This window comes from Podarcis liolepis, assembly GCF_965112155.1.
Source record: "Podarcis liolepis genome assembly, chromosome: 12".
Taxonomy (NCBI): Eukaryota; Metazoa; Chordata; class Lepidosauria; order Squamata; family Lacertidae; genus Podarcis; species Podarcis liolepis.
Window position 1 is genome coordinate 19,409,285 of NC_139563.1, and position 22,977 is coordinate 19,432,261.

General features: G+C 38.6%; 1 protein-coding gene across 7 annotated transcripts in view; it reads left to right on the top strand.

Annotated features, from left to right (window-relative positions):
* The window catches only part of EPC1 (enhancer of polycomb homolog 1), a 57,385-nt gene extending 35,224 nt beyond the window's left edge, over window positions 1–22,161 (top strand). For 2 of the 7 annotated variants that reach the window (XM_083466735.1, XM_083466736.1), the window contains 13 exons: window positions 988–1,133; window positions 1,786–1,992; window positions 2,159–2,307; window positions 4,178–4,337; window positions 4,548–4,724; window positions 4,901–4,990; window positions 5,082–5,230; window positions 7,014–7,366; window positions 17,898–18,016; window positions 19,207–19,348; window positions 19,468–19,831; window positions 20,787–20,850; window positions 21,921–22,161. In XM_083466735.1, the coding sequence (XP_083322861.1) occupies window positions 988–1,133; window positions 1,786–1,992; window positions 2,159–2,307; window positions 4,178–4,337; window positions 4,548–4,724; window positions 4,901–4,990; window positions 5,082–5,230; window positions 7,014–7,366; window positions 17,898–18,016; window positions 19,207–19,348; window positions 19,468–19,831; window positions 20,787–20,850; window positions 21,921–21,998 (2,198 nt within the window). In that variant the 3' untranslated portion in view covers window positions 21,999–22,161. Of the gene's footprint in view, window positions 1–987; window positions 1,134–1,785; window positions 1,993–2,158; window positions 2,308–4,177; window positions 4,338–4,547; window positions 4,725–4,900; window positions 4,991–5,081; window positions 5,231–7,013; window positions 12,073–12,461; window positions 13,091–17,897; window positions 18,017–18,064; window positions 18,184–19,206; window positions 19,349–19,467; window positions 19,832–20,786 lie in introns of those variants that run through there. The other 5 variants (XM_083466737.1, XM_083466734.1, XR_014517428.1 and 2 more) reach the window with 5 other exon arrangements.
* Window positions 22,162–22,977: the final 816 nt, after the last annotated feature.

Consider the following 22,977-nt stretch of genomic DNA (forward strand, 5'->3'; position numbering starts at 1 on the left):
CCATTTGGCTTCCAGCATAACTTTATAGTCTCAAGAATGCAGTATAACTCCTTTTTTGCTTCTGACTTGGAGAAAGTATCTAGAGTTCAGAGTATCATACTTAAAATGATGCAGATAATCAGCTCTTTGTGCCTAATTGATACAATGGGTGAAGTCCACATTACAAGACCATTACAATGGCTATAGTCATTTTGGGATACGGTTTTAATTAAAACTTAGTATAACCTGACAAGCAAGTAAGCCAGTTATCCTAAGTCGACATTGTCAGGACGCGGTAAAGAAAATGATGGTAGTATTCCATGTTACAGGAACATGTATGCAGATTTCTAAATTAAAATTGACCTTTAAAGAGGATATTTATTTTAACTTGGTCTCTGTAAAAACCAGTACTTAAACTGAACTAATCTCTTTTTAAAGCTGCTGTAACATTATGTTCAGATATAACAATATGACGGCTAACAACTGCATGAGCAAACCTAGGTCTCTGTCTCATAGCCACAGCTGAGTATGGAAGGGCCATAGCTTAATGGGAAACCACAGGCTTTGCTTTCAAAATGTTCCCGTATCAGTTAGTGGCATCTCCAGGCAGAGGTGGGAAAGACTTCTGTCTGAATCCTCTGTGAGTTGCAGCCATTCACTCTGTCATTGATTACAGTAAAGAGCTAAATGGAATAATGGTTTGACCATGGTATAAGGTATATCATAAAACATTTTCATTTAAACTGGAATTGTGACTTAACACTAACTGATTAGCTTCAGTGGGCCAGCGTTTGAAACTAATCATAATCATTTAAAACCTAGATATGGGAGAAGTGAGGGTGAAGTGTAGGCCTGGAAGGAAACAAGGCTTGTTCATGTGATGCTGAACTATGCTTGAGTATTACATCCAAATTTGGCCAATGTCCAAATAGCTGTCTGCCCTGCCTTACCTCTTTCTCCCCAGAACACCTGAGAACAAAAGCATAAAACATACTTTCCCCCCTCCAGCTTTTAGTTTGGATGCAGAGCAGCCAGATTATGACTTGGATTCAGAAGATGAGGCCTTTGTGAATAAGCTGAAGAAAAAGATTGATATTTCTCCTTTGCAATTTGAAGAAATGATAGATCGGCTGGAAAAAGGCAGTGGTCAGCAGGTACAGCATTGTTTCAGATACTTGAAAGCATTTATGTGGGTTTGCTAGAAAATTTTGAATTTAAAAGAAAATCTTAAGCAAATTTGCATATGTTAATTTTCAACTGAAAATGTTTAGCTTCCATCAGAAAATTTTCTTATGTTCTAGAGCAGGGTTGGGAAACCTGATGCCCTCCAGATGTTGTTAAACCAGTTCTCAGCATCCCCAACTATTATCTTTAGTGACTGGGGCTGCTGGGCATTGGAGTCCCAACAGCATCTGGAGGGTAAGTTTCCCATCCCTGCCCTGTTTGTTTTACTTGTATTTATTAAACATAACTAAAAACGTTGAATCTGAGAAACTTGCCTAATACTGCATTTACATTTGACATATATTCATTGTTACTAATGAGCATATGGGTTGTATCCAACAAAGTTCTTCTTAGAGAAACCCAATAGATGGATTCATCTAATCTAGGCCCGTTAATTTTAATCTCATTGAGTCTACTCGGAGTAGAGCTAACATTGCATGCAACTCTATGAAATGAAAATGTTTTCTATATAAAAAGTAAAGTAGTGGGGAAATGCCGGCTCCACATCACTGTTTGAAACTGTTGCAACTGTTGCAAAATAAATAAATGTACAAAAGTGACACACTTGTGTTTTACTTTTAGCCAGTCAGCCTGCAGGAGGCCAAGCTACTCTTGAAAGAAGATGATGAACTGATTAGAGAAGTATATGAGTACTGGATTAAAAAGAGGAAAAACTGTCGAGGTCCGTCTCTTATCCCAGCAGTAAAACAGGAGAAGCGTGATGGTTCCAGCACAAATGATCCTTACGTTGCATTTAGAAGGCGAACAGAAAAGATGCAGACTCGTAAAGTGAGTGTGTTTATATTTATATGAATTCTTTGAACAGGTACACTATTTAGAGCTTGCCTCTGCAAGAGGAATAAGGATAATGGATTGTGTTATGGCCCAGAAGAGTTTGTGTTTATAAAAATGCAGATGTCTGTGTGGTCTGTGTGACTATTTATTTATTTTGCAGAATCGGAAAAATGATGAGGCATCATATGAAAAGATGCTTAAGCTACGTCGGGATCTGAGTCGTGCAGTAACAATTCTAGAGATGATAAAGAGACGGGAAAAAAGTAAGAGGGAGTTGCTGCATTTAACACTGGAAATTATGGAAAAGAGGTAAAGAATTAATGTCTATTGAAATATTCATTTTTTTAAAAAAGTATTGTTAATGTTACTATTAAATACAAAGAATAGAGATAATGTTCTATTTATTTTGCTCAGATTTTTTAACCGACTGCAGTCCTAACTTTACTTACTTGGGAGTAAGCTCCATTGAAAACAAGAGGACTTACTTTCAAGTAGACATGGTTAGGACCGCACTGCAATATTGTAAAGGTCTGACTCTGTCATAGGGTAGGCAGCTTTCTCTGTATGGAAGGTCTCCTTAAATGCAGCTCTTTTTTGCATGTTCACTACTTGTATCTTAGTACAGTAGTTATTTAACATTATGAATCTGGTACAGTGGTGCCTCGCAAGACGAAATTAATCCGTTCCCCGAGTCTCTTCGTCTTGCGGTTTTTTCGTCTTGCGAGGCATTCGTCTTGCGAGGTACCACTGTAGTGAACATCACTTCTAGTCACAAAGCAATGCCGTATTTTCATGAGAGCCTATCTGCCTTATTGGAGTAACTGCATGACAAATGTATTCATCAGTTGGTTACAATTTCACTTGGATGGAATGCTGATGTTTCTACATAGAACCAGTCAAAATTAATGAGCTCTCCTTTTACAAGTTGAGAAATAACGTGGGCTTACAAATCATAAACTTGTGGCATCATGCATCCTGGCATTTTTCCCAGTTATGGCTCTCGGTGTGTAAAAACATAGCTGCTTCTTAGATCGCTTGCTCCAGATCACATGCTTTTAGTTTGATATCTTTGATAAGTCTTTGAGGGGGCAAGTTTAACAAATTGTCACTGACCCCGATTCAATCCCGACAACTCCAGTTAGGGCTAGGAAAGATTCCTGACGAGAGACAGTCGCAAGCTTCTGCCAGGCAGAACAAGCATTACTAGATGGACCAATAGTCAGACTTTGTATAAGGCAGGGTCCTATCTTTTTGAAGCACACCTTTTGTAAGTTTGACACTGAGGCAAGCACAAGGCAGGTGTCTAGAAAAATACTTCTTTTAAAAATCACAGCATAAGTTGCTCCCTACTATTCATTTGTTGATGGATGAGAGGCTGAGGTGAAGGCAGTACAGTGGTACCTCGAGTTACAAACGCCTCAGGTTACAAACGCCTCAGGTTACAAACTCCGCTAACCTGGAAGAGTTACCTCAAGTTGAGAAGTTTGCCTCAGGATGAGAATGGAAATCGTGTGCTGGTGGAACAAATTAAGTTCATAACTGGAGGTACCACTGTATTGTGAAAAAGAGAGAGGGGCAAGGGGGATTTGAGTCTGGCATGTTTCTGTAACTGTCTTAAATATTGGTGATTTATTGAAAACTTCAGGAAAATATATTAAATTTTGTAATGGTAGCACTTGAAATGGACTATTCTCAGTGTTAAAGGGATTCAGTTTGTTGCATGGTATCCGTTGTAGAAATTTGTGGCATCAATTGAGAAAAACCACCATGTCATAATCTGCTTTTCTTGAACTAATCCAGTGATGTTGGCTGCGTAGATAATACTGACTCAAAATCAGTACTTGCCACCTAATTCCCACACTTCTAATCTATTTGCTGAAATCGTGACTTAAGAATTTTGGAAGCTGTTGTAGTTTTCTATAACAGCTTTCCCCAACCTGGCGCCCTGTAAGGTTTTGGCCTACAATTCCCCATGAGCCTCAGCCAGCATGGCCAATAGGTGTCGTCCAAAACATATTGAGAGCAACAGGTTGAGGAAGGCTATAGGAGTATTTTGTGTGTGTAAGATGAAATAATATCTGTATTTACTGGATAATAAAGGATTTAACAAAGTGTAGGCATAAATATTAAAGTATTAAATGCTTAAAAAGAATTATAGCAGCTTTTTTATAATTTTCAGATATAATTTGGGCGATTATAATGGCGAGATCGTGTCTGAGGTAATGGCCCAGCGGCAGCCCGTGAAGCCAACCTATGCTATTCCCGTTGTTCCTGTTCCTAATAGCACTCAGTTTAAACACCAAGAAAGTATGGAACTGAAGGAATTCAAAGTCAACAAGGTGATTAAATCTTTGAAGATATATGTACTTATTCAGCTTTTTAAGATGGGGCCAAAATGTTTAGAGTCCCAAGTCTAGAAGAATCCTAGATAAGTGTAAAGTAAATTTAATAAAAATTTATCATTCCAATTTTATTATATTTTGGTTGCCCAGGCTTTTTTTTTTTTTTTTTTGCCTTTTCTTAATGGGTTATCTGTTTTCTCCTTGCAGCAAGAGAAAGCGGACATTATACGACCCAAAAGAAAGTATGAGAAGAAGCCCAAAGTTGTACCTTCCTCGGCTACTGCTGCTACTCAACAGACAACTCCTGCTGCACTGCCAGTCTTCAATGCTAAAGATATGAATCAATATGACTTTCCCAGCTCTGATGAGGAACCGCTTTCCCAAGTATGACTTTCATATTTTCGACTGTAATCCTATAATCACTTACATGGGACTAAGCCCATTGAATTCAGTGGGACTTAATTCTGAATAGAGATATTTAGAATTGTGCTATAGTTAGGGGAGGAAAGAAAATTGTGCCCTCAGATTCTTACCTGTGTTCTCTTCCTGTATGTTCAAAGGTCTTATCTGGTTCTTCTGAAGCTGAGGAAGAAAATGATCCTGATGGTCCATTTGCTTTCCGTAGGAAAGCAGGCTGTCAGTATTATGCTGTAAGTTTTGAGTTTCTACAAACAAATAATACTGATATTAACAATGAAAGTAACATTCTAAAATATTTGTTCTCAAAATTTTCTCTTCAAGCCTCATGTAGACCAAACTGGTGACTGGCCGTGGAGTACTCCTAAAGGGGGAACGTTAGGAGATGAGCGTTACAGATATTGCTTAACAACCCTTACTATACCCCAGCGGTGCATTGGGTTTTCACGTAGACGGGTTGGACGTGGTGGAAGGTAGGCTTATTTATCTTTAATGTGGTTAACATAAAGTTTCAATAGGTATCAGTGAGAAGTTGAAAGGCTTAGATTTTTGTACTTACTTGAAAAACTAACTAGCCCTTAAAGGATTTTTTTTTACCTTTACATATACCTTGGTTAAGATATTTCTCTAAATCATCTGCTGCAGGAAAGTTTGGAAGCATTTGAGCAATGAAAGTATTGAGATGGGAAAGAGGAGTCCACAAGTTATTGTCTGGCCTTGATTGCTAACCCTGTGGTCAGCAGTCTAGACTCCTCTTTCAGCACTTCAGGAGAAGGGGCTGGTGTGTCAACAACTCTCATTAAAGTAAGCTTGGGATACACTCAGAAGTTATGAGAAAATTTTCTTGCTACTTCCAGCTGTCCCTAAGCACAGCATGAGATGAGAGTCTGATTCTCTTTTCAGGAAATTAATTCAGCTGGTGCTTTACTGTACAATACATAAGAGTTGAGAGATTGTTGCTGCCTTGGAGTACGTCTCTTGCTGATGCGCCCTTCCTCAAGTCTTTTCCCATGTACCCAAATATCGGGGGGTAATAGACTTTGTCTCTCTTGACTAGGCAGGCAGAAAACACCAGCCTACTCTCTTCAAGTGTTTAAGGAGTGGGGGCTCTCATTTGATAGAAATAATTGCTTTCTTGATGGGGGAAAATGATCCTCATTTGTGAATGCAAATATTCTTCTCTACCAGTGGTGGGCTGGCATGCTCTGTAAATCTTGCAACGTGTCACAGGCAATGAAGATAAAAATATTTCAACCATCAGCCAAACCTGAAGTCAAGTCACTTAATCTGCAGGCAGTCGAGCTTGGTCTAAAACTGGTGAAATATGTGCATATTTTCTTTAATATAAAAAATGATGATCAAACAGCTATATTTTCAAGCATGCTTGGTTTTTTTCTTATTCTTTGCACAGGCCTAAGCCATAATGTTAAACCATGGTTTAACATAAACAAGGCTTGAGTAACACTAGGCTTACAGGCTATTCCTTCCCCCATACTTCTATTCCCTGCCCCCAATCATGGTTTGAGGAAAGCCGTGGTCTGTCGTTGCATCTAAACAGTCAGATTCATTTGCCATAAACTGTTATCAGGAAGCAGAAAATTGTGTGCAGTGAGATTCTCCAGCTTGTTCACATAGTGCCAAATCATGGCTTGGCATTGTATTGGAACAAGCTCTTCATTGTTGGTTTGAAGTGCAACTATAGGCTGTCTAAAATTATTAACTTAATTTGTTCTTTTGCTTCCTTTTCTGTTTTGCCTGTTCAGTTCCTAATCAAATGTAAATATGTCTTTAAAAGACACTGTATCCTCATCTTTGCCCATTCAGAATTCTGTAGATCTGCCAGTGCTTTTAATTGTAATTTTACAGTAATTTCTTAAAGATTTCTGTAAGGCATTGTGGAAAACCTGATACCAAAAGGGTGATCCAGCAACTACATTAAAAATACTTTATTACAAATAGAAGTGACATGTTGAATGTTGAAATAAGTTATCTTATCACATTGACTTTATTTATTTAATAATAACTTAAGTCTTTATGCTGACTTGCTCTTTCACATATGGCCCTTAACACAATTCTTTATGCTTCAAATGTTGGAGGTCTTCTGAGTTAACAGTTGATTTGGAAAGTTTTGTGGCAAGATTCTCAAATTTTTGTTTCTGCTTCTTTTTCCCCAATGTGGCTGATATAAAAAGGGGTTGGGTTGTAAATGTCACTTCAGCTTGTATGCTATAAAAACAACAATCTTCCCATTTTTAGGGTGCTACTGGACCGAGCCTATTCGGAGAACAACAGTGCATTTTGCCAGCTGGATTCAGAAATGCTTTCTTCACAACTACACTCGTCAATCAATCAATTTGCCAATACCTCAGAAACAAATACCTCGGACAGATCTTTCTCTAAAGACCTCAGTCAAATACTAGTCAATATCAAATCATGTAGATGGCGGCATTTTAGGCCTCGGACACCATCCCTACATGACAGTGACAATGATGAACTTTCCTATAGGAAATTACACAGGAGTGTAAATCGAACTGGCACAGCACAACCCGGGACCCAGACATGCAGTACCTCTATACAAAGTAAAAGTAGCAGTGGTTCAGCACACTTTGGTATGTTGATTTTGACAAACTTAATACTAAAATTGTCTTTGGCAAAGATGATCCAACTTTTTAGCTCCTCCATGTCTTTCTCAGCTAATAATTATATTATTTTACATTGTGCACTTAAGTGCAGTTGCTGAAATTCTCGGCAGTATAAAGTCTGACAAATCTCTCTTTCCATGCAGAATTAATTTTGTTATGACTGTTTGACATTCTTTATTGATTTCAGCAATTTAGCTTGCTTTTTGGTGGGGATTCTCAAGATGGGATACAAAATTAAGAATTAAAATGTAGCATAAGAAAACAGCAAAACCTGAAAGATGGGGGCAGTTTAAAACCAGAGAGCCAGCATTATCCATGAAACAGCTAACCATGAAACCATGAAAAGATCTGCCTACAAACTTTGACTGAAAAGTTCAACACTCTCAAATATTTTTAGTCTACCAGTAAAAAATAATAATTTGGTAGTGGCTATTAGCCTAATAGACAGTGATGCCATAACACCTGCTGTACCAGATCTTAAGGAACTCATCAAATTGTACAAAAAGAAAATTACTCCCCTGAATTAACACATGTGGTATACTGAAGCTTAAACTTTGAAGTCCACTGTTTAGAATAACAGGTATACAACTTAAGTAAATCAGTACTATCAGTAAGTCAAATGAAAATTGTTTTTCCAAAATGTACACTTGTACCAGGTGAACAGCTTGAAGATACTGCTTGCATCCTATTCAAATAGCTGTCCTACAGAATGATTTCTGGAAGTAGTTGCCAGAATTGAAGATTTACTGATTAACTGTGTAACTTGCAAATAGATAATAGCTGTGGAATGTTTATGGTGTGATCATAGTATACTTGTCCCTTTCTGATACAAGACTCCCAGAAGTCAACCATGGTATTTAACTTCTGTTGAACTCTTCAGTAGCAATGCATGTTTGTCTCTTTGGAAAAAAACAGCACTCTACCATTGTGGAATAAAAGAATATCAACAATGTTGTTCCTAGCAATTTTATTAAGATATTTGATGATCTAATTACATTAGTCATTCATGGCATTTATCATCAATATTTATTATCTCTGTAGTCATTCAAAGTAGTGTTGGACCTAGATAAAGTTTTATTAGTGGTTTCCTTATTCCATTAGGGCCATGTTATTATCCATTCTAATAGTGAAAAGAGTTTGTAGTGCAAATATGGTCCCAAATATGTACTTGTGTGGTCATTGCAGCATAGTATTGGGCTAGCACCTTGTGACCTACCAAACCAAATGTACCCCAACAGCCATGTCTTACTATTCATAAGCAGCAACATCAGGATTTGGTGGGCTGTGCATGTTAGTTTTGATGAGTCAGTCACAAATTGTACTGGGCTGTTTTAAGAGAACCAAATTATGTACAGGCAGTGACTGTTTTAGGTGTGTCCAAATGATGTGTGGGTACTTTTGGACCTGGAAGAGGGCAGAACGGGAGCAGGACATGCTTATGCATGCTCTGCTGACATGCACAGGGCCAGGAACGGAACCCCTGTGCAAAATGGTTGTCGCCTGTACAATGTGCAGGACCAGGTTCATCATACCTGGAATACCAATCTCTGTTATACTTAGCATTATGGCTGTGGCATTCCTTGGCTTTTTAAGGTTCACTGAGCAATTGTGGTCACTAACTTCAGAGTTTCCAGGTGCAAAAGTATATAGTATTAAAAGGAAATGATTTCCAGCCATAGAAATTAACTGTGTCCTTGGGTAGTTGCTGGAAATCTTTATAGTTGTCTACTTACCAAACATTAGCACGCAGTTGAATAAATATTCAGTCTTGCCATACTTTGACTGTAGTTGTAACAAGTGGCTCTGATTTGCCCAAGCAATAGTTGCATATATTTACTGCTGCAAGATTTTAAATCTAAAAGTTGACAGTAAGGTCTGAGGTTCTTTGAAGTCTTAAGATAAATGTTATCTAAGAATGATTCATAGGTGGATTTTTGAGGTTGGTACAGTTGGCTGGCTTTGATGCAGCACCATAGCCATGGTTTGATCATTGAGTCTAAGCCTTGGACTTGTTAACTCTTCGCTCCACCCCACCCCCTGCCGTATTCATTTATTTTTCTTCCTAAAAACTCTCTTTATATTCTCCATATTATGTTACCTTTAGTTTTCACAGCCATGAACCCTTCTGAAGTAGCCAAATATGCAAAGAGATTCAGAGCAGCCTTTCGGGAATACGGTGTGCATTGAGCTCTCTGCAGTTTAGCTTCTTAACTGAGGCTTAGCTAACACTATAGTCGGTGACTAATAGTAAAAACCATGATGGTTGATGGGTAAACCTCCTTTGCCCTTGCAACTCTATGCTTGTGCTTTGATCATTTCCTAAGAAGGTTTTGATTGAGAAGAGAGCATTTGTTGACAAGTGAAGAGTTACTTGGGTTGTATTTTGTTTAGAGTGCTGGTTAGAAAAAATTAGCACTATAGAAATTTTGTAGAATAAGGGAAGAAGCTTGTCAGGCCACTGCAGTAACCTGTATAGATAAGGACAGCTTCACCGTTGCATTCTAGACTTGTTTCAGTTCAGCCTAAGGTGGCACACTTGCTGACCAGACAATCTGCCATGGTAGAGAACAAATCAGCATGATGAGTTGGGGATACTTCCTACTAATCTAATTGTGTGGGAGTCTGTGTTCTCTGTAGCAGTGATGATGTTGGATTTAAGAGTGGATCTGCTTAGCTTCAGAATGAGACAGAATTCCTAATAATCTGTCAGTTATACTTTTATGGATTGTTACTAATGTACAATAAATGGGAAATTTATGAATACATATAATAAATGGAAGTTGAGCTATAATCATTAAAAAGGAGAAGCTATCTCTCACTAGAGTTCAGACTACTACTACTATCTTGGAAATTTTGTGTTTAAATGAGAAACATCGGCTGTATGTTGAGAAGTACAGCCCAGGTTTCATAACCGCTTAACTTTTGTAATATGGAAAGTAAGGATGGAGAAATAATTTATTCATTAAACTTTTCACAGCAGAGCAACGCAACACGCTTGCAGATCAGAAGACAACTCCCAAACAGATAATGTACTTATCCAGATTTTGAAATGCTGTTCTGATGCCCACAAACTTACTTTGCAAGGGGGGAAGTCTAAAAAAATCTGTACAGAGTTTTTAGTGTTCTTCCAAAATATCTGCACAAAGTGAGATAGGACAAACCTATTATTAAAGTCCCAGAAAAACTGAAGCAGAACAAAATTAGGCTGCTCAGTCCATCCCTAATGGAAAGACTGTATGTACACTAATTATATAGAAAGGAAGAAAATAAAATCTTCATAATATTATAGCTTAAATCTGAGATGTGGCCATTTTAGCAAGCCTACTGTTAGTCCTTTTATTAATGTATCATGTGACGACAGAGCACTATGAAGGGAAAGTTTTTAAGTAAAAGGATGTGCATGTTATGTAGCTATGCATTGAAGGCCAGGTGCCTTTTTTACTATATCATTTATTGTGTTTTACTTCAAACTATCAATATTTTAAGTTTTTCATTTAAAAATCTTGAAGTTATGCTGAATTCTTATAGGAAATAGCAATGTCAGACATTAAACACTTGCGTCAAAACTTCTGGTCTTGTACTAGTTAGTGCCTCTTGTGACCTTGGCATAAATCCATTTATGTTAAGTGATATTCTAATACTGTCAGCAACTTCGGTGTTGGAATACTTGTAAAGCTATTTGACAAAAATACGCATACCTTACTAATAGTGTTTCTGTTTTTCCTAAAATCCAATATGTCTTCAAATAAAATACAGAATGAAAACCAGGCTCTTTATCTTAGAAACCTCTCCATAGGGCTGGTTTGCAGCCTTATAGAATATTTTACAACTGAGAGATGACAACATCATTAAGTGTGTTTCTTTTTCATACATATTTTACACACACACCTCTCTCAGATGTGGATTGACTGTCATTTCTATATATAATTACTGTAAGAGGCATGCCTAGTTCAGTGTAAGCAGAAATAAATTTCATAGTGCCCCGCCCTCATGCACATTAGTGCAAAGTAATATGCTGATGGTATTTGCTGTGAATGAGGGGGCCTCAAATTTGGAAGCCATATCAGGTTGCGTCCATTGGATATCGTTACCATTTTTTCTCTTTTTTGGTCTACCAGCATGGTGTATTTCAGACTTCTGAGAATTCATTCAGTTATAACTGTCTTGCTTTGAGAAGTTAGAAAGTTGGGGTGTTGGGTTAAGTGTTCCAGAAACACAAGTCTCAAGCCATATTGAGTATGTGGTATGATTACAGTGAAACCTCGGTTGTCAGACGGCTCCGTTTTCTAACGTTTCAGTTCCTGAACGGCGAAAACCCAGAAGTAAATTCCAGTTTCCGAATGTCCGACGCAGCTTCTACTTGAGTGCAAGAAGTTCTTGCAATCAAACAGAAGCCACACCTTGGTTGTCGAACATTTCAGAACTGGCTTCCAGAACGGATTACGTTCAAGGTTTGACTATATTTGATTTGTGACCATCAAATAAAGAACAACTAACTATTTAATTAACTATTTTTCTTACATTGTAAGCAATGAAAGATGAAAAATTAGAAATATATAACATTAGTTTGGATACCTGAAAGCTAGTTTTGCATAGAAAAAGGCTCACTGATTTGGCGAGCACTTGTGTCTGTTGAGAACTGTTCCATAGCATTTGCATGATAATATTGTAAGGCTACAGGGACGCGGGTGGCGCTGTGGGTAAAACCTCAGTGCCTAGGACTTGCCGATCGCATGGTCGGCAGTTCGAATCCCCGCAGCGGGGTGAGCTCCCGTCGTTCGGTCCCAGCTCCTGCCCACGTAGCAGTTCGAAAGCACCCCCAAGTGCAAGTAGATAAATAGGTACCACTTTATAGTGGGAAGGTAAAGGTAAACGGCGTTTCCATGTGCTGCGCTGGTGCTGGCTCGCCAGAGCAGCTTCGTCACGCTGGCCACGTGACCCGGAAGTGTCTCCGGACAGCGCTGGCCCCCGGCCTCTTAAGTGAGATGGGCGCACAACCCTAGAGTCGGACACGACTGGCCCGTACGGGCAGGGGTACCTTTACCTTTACCTTTATTGTAAGGCTGGCATGCCTTTTAAATCAAACACATGAACAAGTTTATAATTTCATTGGGTTGATAGAATAGAAGTGAAAATCTTTGAATTTGGGGTGGTTTTTCAGGCACTTATAACCTATTTTGTATAGGCTAAATGACTTCCCCCATCCCATTTGTCTGGTAGCCTAATACATGGGTTTTTTGCCAGTAAGTGGCCTTTCAGTTAGGAAAGTAAAAACTTGTGTAGAGCTTTGAGAAGCATTATATTTTGTATGGTTTAGTGACTTGCCTGGTTTTGTAACCTTTCGTTTATTTTACTGAATCTTTTCTGTTGAAGGTGAATTTCATACAAGAGCATTTTACACATTTCAGTCAGATTGTACTATCATGGGGAGGTTCTTAAACATTGTTCTTAAACATGATCGCCATGGAGAACCAATTCTAAATGCTCCTTTTACTATACAAAAGATAAATGTGACCTAAAGTATAGCAGGGAAAATGGTAGATAAGTGATCTGTTTCTCATGATTCAGTTCCAACAACCATTGTCAACAAATGTGATTGCTTGATATGAAAGGGCCTCTGTGTACTGATAGTATCAGTTGGCATACTGCTAGTAATATTTCTCATTAAACATCATGTGCCACCTAAATTGACCAACCTGTGTAGAGTTTTTCTTCCTTGTATCATTTCAAAAGTTGTTAAGGCATGAACTGTGGATATTGCATGGAATAGTGATCACATTGACACATGAAGCATAGCATTGAGATGTATTGCATCTCTCTAGCAGTGTTTTTCAGGTGATTCTGTAAGCTTCTCATACCTTCTTGCAGCATTACAATCTTCCACAGTTAAGGCAGATTTTGTGGCTTGCTACTAATGATTTATTGAAGGTTTCTTGCAAGAAATTAATTCTGTTATTTATGGAATATATATTAGCTGCCCAGTAATGTAGTTCTCCAGGTGGCTCATAAAATTACAGTGACAAAATACAGTAAAAACAATTAAACAACCACAACAATTTGAGCATATACATTTCCTGCAAAGAGATGTAACACCAAAATCACAATATAACTATAAAATACGCAATAAATACTCAGTCGAATAAACAATATAGATTTAACATTGTGCTTAATTGCATTTAATGACTTTAACTATATGGGTAATTAGGTCTTTATACTCATAAATGTCTTTTAATAAAGTAACAACAAAAAAAGTTCTCAAATATATATATAATAAGTAATTGCCAATTAGATAAATTGCAGTTTATAGAGCAATCTGTTGCAGCAAAAGTATGCAGAGTGACAACAGGAGTCTGACTAATAGAAATCTAAAAGGTTGGCTATATTAAATATGGAAATGAGTGCACTGTGCATCCAGATTTAAAACAACAACATATTTTACCTTTTTTATGTGGCTCTTAAAAATGAACTGCAGCAAAAGGATTATAAAATCTGCACTATAATTCTTTTCTGTATCAAAGCATAAAGCCTGGGTATCAAAACCTAAGTTTTGCAGTTTAATGAAATAACACATCCTCTGTTTTATGCAGTTTACACTATTCATGCTTTTGATTTATTTTCACCACTCACTAATGAACTGTGGAGCATGGGGAAGAGTTGAAATCTTCCCATTTCCTGCCTTGAGAAAGCATCACATCCAAGTATGCAGGTGTGGGAATTAAGCATGTAGAAATCATATATTTTTGGTGTCATGGACTTCTAACTTTGTTGGAATTCAACCATCTCAAAAATCGAAGGCTATCAGAAGCCCCTTGGGTTTGCTCTTGAGCTATGTGGGTAGCTGCTTTAGAAAGCAGTCTCATATTTTTGCCACACAGCTCAATCGGTCGGAGTCAGTGGTCATTTATTAGGAGATTCATAGTCCAGCCCATGATGTTAAAACAAGAATTTTGTGCTGTACTTGAAATTTCCCCAGCAGCTTATATAAAGCAAGCCTTGCACGGCTTTCAACTCTTTACAAGAGTAAGTTATTATCATTAAGAATTTACTTAGAAGAAATTGAGGGGACGCGGGTGGCGCTGTGGGTTAAACCACAGAGCCTAGGACTTGCTGATCAGAAGGTCGGCGGTTCGAATCCCCGCGACGGGGTGAGCTCCCGTTGCTTGCTCCCTGCTCCTGCCAACCTAGCAGTTTGAAAGCACGTCAAAGTGCAAGTAGATAAATAAGTACCGCTCTGGCGGGAAGGTAAACGGCGTTTCCGTGCGCTGCTCTGGTTCTCCAGAAGCGGCTTATTCATGCTGGCCACATGACCCGGAAGCTGTACGCCGGCTCCCTCAGCCAATAAAGCGAGATGAGCGCCGCAACCCCAGAGTTGGCCACGACTGGACCTAATGGTTAGGGGTCCCTTTAACTACCTTTAGAAGAAATTGGGTGTTAATCTTTCCTCACTAATTTGTGAATGTGCAGATCTCAGAAACCCACACTTGAGTTCTTCAAAAGTTTAGGTTCCTCTACATGGCTTCCATATAATCCATATATAGGACACAGCACAGAGACTTCTGAAAGGCTTGCTTGACCTTTTGTAACTCTTGAAATCCCTGAAGTCCTCGAATACATTCTGAAATTTTTGAAGCTGTACATTGGTAGTTGTCCATTATGTCATAAATCTTACCCCTTGGCAAAAAAAGAAGTGAAAAGATTACTCATTCATGGGAGAAAATTTCACTTAAATCTCAGTAAGTTGCAAGGTTACAAATACAAACATGGAGGGTGATTCAGTTGCCCTATTTGACTTGGTAGTGTGCTTGCAAGAGTGAATGAAAATTCATCCTCACAAGCAAATTTAAATATATCTGGCAGTTTTAACTGAACTAAGACTTAGTTTTCTGTACAGAATTCACTTTTACTTTTGAAAACGTTATGATTCTTAAATCTGTTGAATGTGTGTCACTTGTGGCTAACACTCTAGGGGAGTTGTTCAGTCTCTCTGCAAAGATGTGACTTTTAAGTAGAATTTTTACAGCATGTGTGGAGTGGCCCTTGGCTACCCTTACGGAAAATAATGTTCTGGGACTGTATCTACTGAGTTCAACAATTAGTGCAAGGATGTCTAGCTGTGCAATTGGACTTTCTCTCCCCACACTTACACACACAGACACACCGTCTACTCTGGAACAAATTTGGAACACAGGGTATCTAAGGGGCAGAAGTTCTTGCGCTAACAGGACAACTACATTGTTATAGCCCTTTGTTTTTAAGATGCCACATAACTTTCTCCTGTGTTTGTCGTAACAAGCTGAATGCATTTATTAACCTTACTAACAAAAGTTCTTGAGGCAACTTGTAGCCTAATTAAAACAGAGCAAATAGACGAGAGTTTCTAGGGAGTGCCAGGAATATCTGCAGATTGCCTCCTGTAGAGCTCAGTATAATTTTAACAAGCTCAAATGCACCTTCAGGCAGTTGAAGAGTTCTTGTTTGAAGTGTTAAAATGATGCACAATTGCGGTCAAAGTTCTAACCACATATCTAGTGGACAGGGATCCAAACGATTGTACCAAAGTTCTTCATGCTGCAGGTGGTTTTAGGCTTGTGTTTCTCAATCAGCAGCTTCACATGCCACATGGGGGAGGAATTGATTGGACTACTCTAAACAAGCTAATTGGAACCTAACTCATATAAATGCCAGTTTGTGCTATTGTATTCCTTCAGTGTGTCATGTGAAGCTCAAGCTACACAACTAGGTAGAGAAGAAGAGATATTATTGTGAACCAGGCTTTATGTGAAAAACGTCTGCCGTCATCATCATCACCACTGCTTGCTGACTCATTGTGTACCTATATATTACTGGAGAAATTCATTAAAAAAACCTGGCAGAGCTTCCAACTGATGCATTGTTGTTACAATTGCCACCAAATATTTCTGCTTTCCTCTTTAATCTCCACATTGGATAGAGTTTAAGAATGCAGGAATGCAAGCTGAACATCAAACAAAATTGTTGACTAATTGGGTGGACCAACTTGCTGGTGTACCCTTTAAGGTTATTTGTGGAGCTGTAGCTGTAGCTGTAGCTTGTGTATATCCTTCTTGCCATACAATTATGCAGGCTATATATATGCATAGCAATATGTTGATACAATACCTAAAAACCCCTTAACTTGATAGCAAAGAATGTCCTTTGTTAAAAGTGTAGTTGCAAGTGAGATTCAAATTCAGTTCATGAAAACTGGTGGAAGTTGAACCCCACAGATCAGTGTCTAGGCAAGTCTTGTCTTTGTAGTATTTCATGTTTTAAATGTCTGTCCTTGTGCTTCAACCTTTATATTGTGATCTTTGGATGAAGGATGGTATGCAGATTTAATTAATAATAATAATAAATAAAAACCTGGTCTAAATGTCACTATTTGGATAGGAGGGGGGAAACTCAAAAGCCTAGGCAATCTTCAGATTTGTAGTAAGAGCAACACACTTGGTGATTGTTGCATATTGGCAACAGATTTGTTTAGACTTGCAGTGTTTATAGCTGTGAATTATATTTGCTGGTCAAAAATAGTGTGAATGTAGTAATACGCTTTAAGAGTTTTACAGATTAATACTCTTAATTTAATATGTGTATTAACTAGCATTGAGCGAAGTTGTGCACGACTAATTTGTTTCTGGAAACTTGACAGTGGCAGAGCATTTCTTTGTAGTTTGGAGTCTGGGTTGATAAACTAGACCATGTTCTGTATAACCAGTTCCTGTTGCAGAATGTTTTGATTTTCTAAGATGTTCAAAACAAAAATCTAAAGCATCCGAAATACTCAGATTTGAGTTTTCTACCAAAAAATGGAATCAATAAATCCTGCCAATGTGCTGTCTAGATTAGATTTATTACCTTATTCTTTATCCTAAACCGCTTTAAAAGTTGGCTGTGGAGAGTTTTTCATTAAGATGGACTGAAATGAAAACTGCAGCAAAATGCTATTCAGTTTCTGCTTTTAGAACTCTTCATAGATGAATAAGTGACATAACATAGTTTTTCTTTGTAAATCAACATAACCAGCTGTTGTTATAGATCAGATCTTGACCCACATTCTATCTACATCAGGTGGGTTAATTGAGGGAAATAAAATGAAAACCTCATAAAGCTCTTTTTTTGAATAATTTATTCATTTTAAAATTAAATGTTCATTTGATGGGATGGAATGCAGGCATTATCTAAAATAGGAACGGGGAGATTCAAATGGATATTTGATAACTTTTCTATCTTAGTATGACGGTTGTAATATGGCAATCAGCTGTTATTGAATGGCAAGCCACAATTTTATTGCTTTATAGTGTTAGAAGCACACTTCCTTTTGTAAGAGCTGCTAATTGCAGCTCCCGCTGAAGTAGGAACACTGAATATATGTACTGAGATTCGGAGCTGCACATGTTGCATTTCCATTTTAGTATAAGGGCTGTACACACAAGGTTTATGTATTTTGATATGGTATTCTCTTATTTTATATTTTGTTCAGCATTTACAGCCGAACAATACCAGCATCATCAACAGCAACTGGCACTAATGCAGAAACAGCAGCTTGCACAAATTCATCAACAGCAAGCAAATAGTAATTCTTCTGCGAACGCTTCACAGGTGAGGGAGTTGTCTGTATTATGATTTATCCCTCATTTTTCCCACCAGGGTTCATCTCTAATTGCCAACTGTTGCCATAGCACCTTGCAACTAACCAGCAGGAAAGTGGCTTTCGCTCGAATCTACATCTTAGCCATACTCTAGAATGTTTAGAAGGGACACTACAGGTGAGTATAGTAGGCACTGCCTCTGCTCCCTCCTAACAGAAAAGAGGTGATTCTGTCAGTAATGACGTGGTATACCTGAACTAAAAAATCCAGATAACACCACTAATGTAGACTGCATGAATTGTGTGTGTGTGTGTGTGTGTGTGTGTGCGCGCGCGCGCGCGCGCATTCCCATCGAGCAAGCAGAGTTTCAAACTTAAACCTTGCTTAATGCAAGTGCAGGCACTTCGTTGTCTCTAGAAACTTAATGTATTAAGACTACTAATAAATATAAGGAATAGATCAGTGATGGGGAATCTGTGGCATTCCAGATGTTGCCCAGATACAATTCCATCATCTGGCCATGTTGACTGGGTCTGGTGGGATAGGGGGTTTGTAATCAAACAACATCTGTAGGGACTACAAGTTCTTTATCCCTGGCAAAGAGATTTTGGTGAGATATGTTGCACTTGGCTTATAGAAGTCTAAACAGTTCTGTATTTCCAGATAAACTGTGGACACGACCTTGTAAAAAGGTCTTCCTTTATTGTTTATAAAACCAGCAGTACTTGACTGTAAAATGTATTAGTAATGCTTGCGCAGTTCTAGCAACTTTCAAGCAATATGTCAGGGCCTTTAGTGTGGCTCCCAACACCATGGAGTTAATTCCCTCTGGAGCTTTGAAAGGCAAGGTCTATTTAAACAATAAAAATTAAGGAAGTGAAGATGCATCTGTTCATGTACATTTTTAGAGAACAAATGAGAGTATGATTGTTTTGGTAGTGTAGTGGTTTTGTTGTCATTTGTTTTGTTTATTCCTCTCTGCCTTTAGGAGACAGGTGTCCTCCTATGGCTTTTAACATGACTGTTTTAAGTATGTGATATGATATAAACTAACCAGGGAACTGTTGAAGGAAAGGTGATCTGGACGTTTAGTAGATTACTGTAGCAGTATATGCTTTAAAACTTGCTGTGTGGCTTCTTGATTACCTTTTGTCCCCTTCCTTCTTTAAACCCGGTCTGTTTTCTGTTTGTTTTTCAAAGGGTTTTATTTCCAAGACACTGGATTCTGTTAGTGCTCAATTTGCTGCTTCAGCGTTGGTTACATCAGAACAGCTCATGGGATTCAAAATGAAGGATGAAGTGGTGCTTGGAATTGGGGTGAATGGCATCATTCAAGCCTCAGGTAAGAAGCAGCAAAGATTGTTGTGACCAGATTTTGCTTTGGATGTGCACCTTAAACCAGTAATGGATGTGATACTGGCTTTTTGGAATTATACCTCTTGTGTTTCTCTTCTTCCACAGGAGTATATAAGGGCTTACACCTCAGTAGTACTACGCCTACAGCACTTGTACATACAAGCTCGTCATCAACAGCAGGTTCAACCTTGTTACAGCCTTCAAATATAACACAGACTTCAAGTTCCCACAGTGCACTGAGTCACCAAGTAACTGCTGCCAATTCTGCAACAACTCAGGTTCTGTTTGGGAACAATATTAGATTAACTGTACCCTCATCAGTTGCCACTGCAAACTCTATTACTACGCTCAATGCACGACACATACCTAGGACTCTAAGTGCTGTTCCATCATCTGCCTTAAAGCTGGCTGCAGCAAACTGTCAGGTGCCCAAGGTGCCAGCTTCATCCTCCGTGGACACAGTACCAAGGTAAGCCTTTGTGTTGGAATCCAGGTTGGCAGGGAGATAATTCGCATCTGGTATTCTGTCACTGTGGCATTTGTGAGTCTGTCTCACAAGATTATCTCTGTGACATACATTTGAAACCTGTCCCTAACTTCTGCTTTATGCATCTCTAGTCTAAATAGTAAAATCTTGTAGAGGTTCTTGAAATGTTGCAAGTGGAGGCTGATCGTTTTTTGTACCTAAAAAGGACCAGACTCTGTAATACGAAAACTTGCATGCTTTGGATTGTACTGTGTCTAGAGTCTGATTACAGAGGGAAGAAAATGTATTTGAACAGTAAAGCTTTGTTTCATGTTGTCATTAATAAATTCCACGTCCTCCTGCCCCTCCCAAATTCTAAATGTGTGAAAGTAAGCCTCATTGATCTGGATGGGATTTAGCTCTTAAATTATTGGCATCCAAGGGCTTTGCTTGATTCTCTCAAGAGCTTTGGGGTTCTTTCCATATCTGAAAGTGTGTTTTTTAAATTCTCTGTTTTGAAAGTTGTTTGGAAGGGGAAGTGGGCTTGCTGGTTGCAATTCAGAGAAACACAGGCCCAAAGCCCAGTTGGTTCAGTATTCCTACATGTATTTCTCTTTGTGTGAGATTTACAATGCAAGAATCCATTTTTATATAAACTCCGCCCCCCCATTCCTGAAATATTACCCCCTCTTTTATGTTGATATGATAAAGTATTCTGGGATAGTATACTTCCTTTGAAAATTGAATCCTTGAGATAAAAGTGTACAATAACCAAAGGAAACTAAAACAATATGTGTTAACACACAAATGCCATGTTAAAAATGCAGTGTGTGTTGGGGGGGTCACTTTTACAATGTTGTTAAGGGGTGTGTGTGGAATTGACAGATTGCTTTGGTTCTGCTGCCCTTCCTGGATATTTATGGGTGTTTTTCCCCCCTCTCCCCTTTTTATTTCACAGGGAAAACCATGAAACAGAAAAGCCAGCACTGAACAATATAGCAGACAATACAGTAGCAATGGAGGTGACGTAGTTTCCATAGTAATGGAACTTCAGCCTTTGGGAACTTGTTTAGGTGCTATGCATCAGTAGCAATTTGAATGCAAGGGATGATGGAATGCAGCCTATTGCGTTTCCATGGCAGCTGTGGGGACTTGACAGCAATGCACATCTCTCATGCTTTGGTTTTTCTTTTCTTACTGTTAATAGGAAAGAATCAGCAACTGTAAATTAAGACTACAGCAATTATCTGTACAGTACTGCATATTTGTAATACCCTTGTATATATGTTACTTGAATACAGAACTGTTCATTTGTGATGCTTTGCACTTGGGGCTGGGGGAGGGAGGGGAGGGAGGGAGAATTGCAACAAAGTAAGAGTGTGAGAAGTGAGATTGTATAGAGATGAAGTGTCATCACATCATGTGCATGGTGCGGAACCTGCTGTTTTATCTATTTATTGTGCCGTGTTTACAGTTTTTTGTACACTGTACCTTCATTGGTTCCTGTGCTGTAGTAAATGTGTTAGGTAGCTGTGGACTCCTTGGTATTTTGTAAATGGTATTAACATAACTTGGTTCCCCCTCTGGGTCCTTGAGTTTTCTGTGTATCATGTGAAAAATGGTGACATACATACAGAATTTTTTAAAGGCATCAGTTTAAAATGGGGAATGTACTATTCAATGGGATCTTCCTGTTTTAATATCATAAGGCAAGTAACAAGCTAAAAATGAAGTCTCATGGATTCTACCAACTGACTAGCTCACAAACAAGTGTGCAGTTTCTGGTACTTAAAGCACTAAAGTTATGTTGCTGCTCTTCATACAGCCCCCTCTGTTGTCCCATTTCCTTGCACACCAAAAAAAAAAAAAAAAGGTGTCAAATCAAGTATGCAAATGGAGTCCTTACAACTGGAGTTTTTATGTTGTCTTGCCCTTTTTTTGATCACAAATTATATTTTTTTATTGTATAATTGTTAAAGACTTCATTCTTTACTTGTTAAGAAAAAGGCTATAAGGGAGAAGAATGCAGTAATTGCTGTACGTGTATCATCATTCCAGTTTCTGAAAACAGCCAGCTTTTTTTCCTTTTAAGATTCTCCAGAAGGCTGCAAGGCCAGAACCACAACTGTCGGGTGCCTTCCTTTGGAAATATTTGCCCTCTCTTCTGTGAAGAGAATGGTACTTAAGACTCTACTACTAGTGCTTTGTCAGTACCGAAGCCTGAATGCCCACTCCAATGGCGTACATTATCCTTAAGGTTTTTAATCCCACCTGGAAAATTGTGACAGAACTCTCACAAAATAAACCCAGGGCATTACATGTTGACAGACAAATGTGTGGTGTGTTTTATACTATATGGTAATTCAGTTTATTATATCTTGCCTTTTGACCTAAAGGCCCCCAATGCAGTTTCACATACTACAGTACGGCACAACTCAATTCAAAATTGAAAACACTGTAAATAGAAAATCAAACAACATAAAAGTGGGAATCTTATAATCTCAAAAAACCTATCCTGAAGGAAAATAGATTTGTTACTGGGGAATAACGGGTTTGAGTTGGAGTGTTTTAAACATACTAAGACATTGCCTTGTCACCTCTATGGTGGGTTGAGAATCGTCCCCACTGAAGCTACTCCAATCACAAAAAGAGCAAGGGCATCTGCAAAACTGAAGAGAACATGGGAACAGGTCCTGAGAATGTGGCTCTTCAGATGTTGTTGGAGTACTCTATCTAACTGCTGTTGGATCTTGTTGCACCACTATTGTCTCTCGGCCATTGGTCAGGTTTACTGTGGCTGATAGGAGTTGGAGTCTGGCAGTCTCGAGAGGTTGGACCAGTTCTGCCCTAAGACTTATTTCTAGGTGCTAAGTCTTTGTCAAAGTGCATACAAACTGCCCAGGATATTTGTAAAAGCAATGACTAGGTAAGTGACCAAAAGCAAAGCTGTAAATCCTAACCAGGTGAGAAAAGAACAAGAGGAGTTTGGATTTGATATCCTGCTTTATCAGTACCCAAAGGAGTCTCAAAGCGGCTAACATTCTCCTTTCCCTTCCTCCCCTACAACAAACATTCTGTGAGGTGAGTGGGGCTAAGAGACTTCAAAGAAGTGTGACTGGCCCAAGGTCACCCAGCAGCTGCATGTGGAG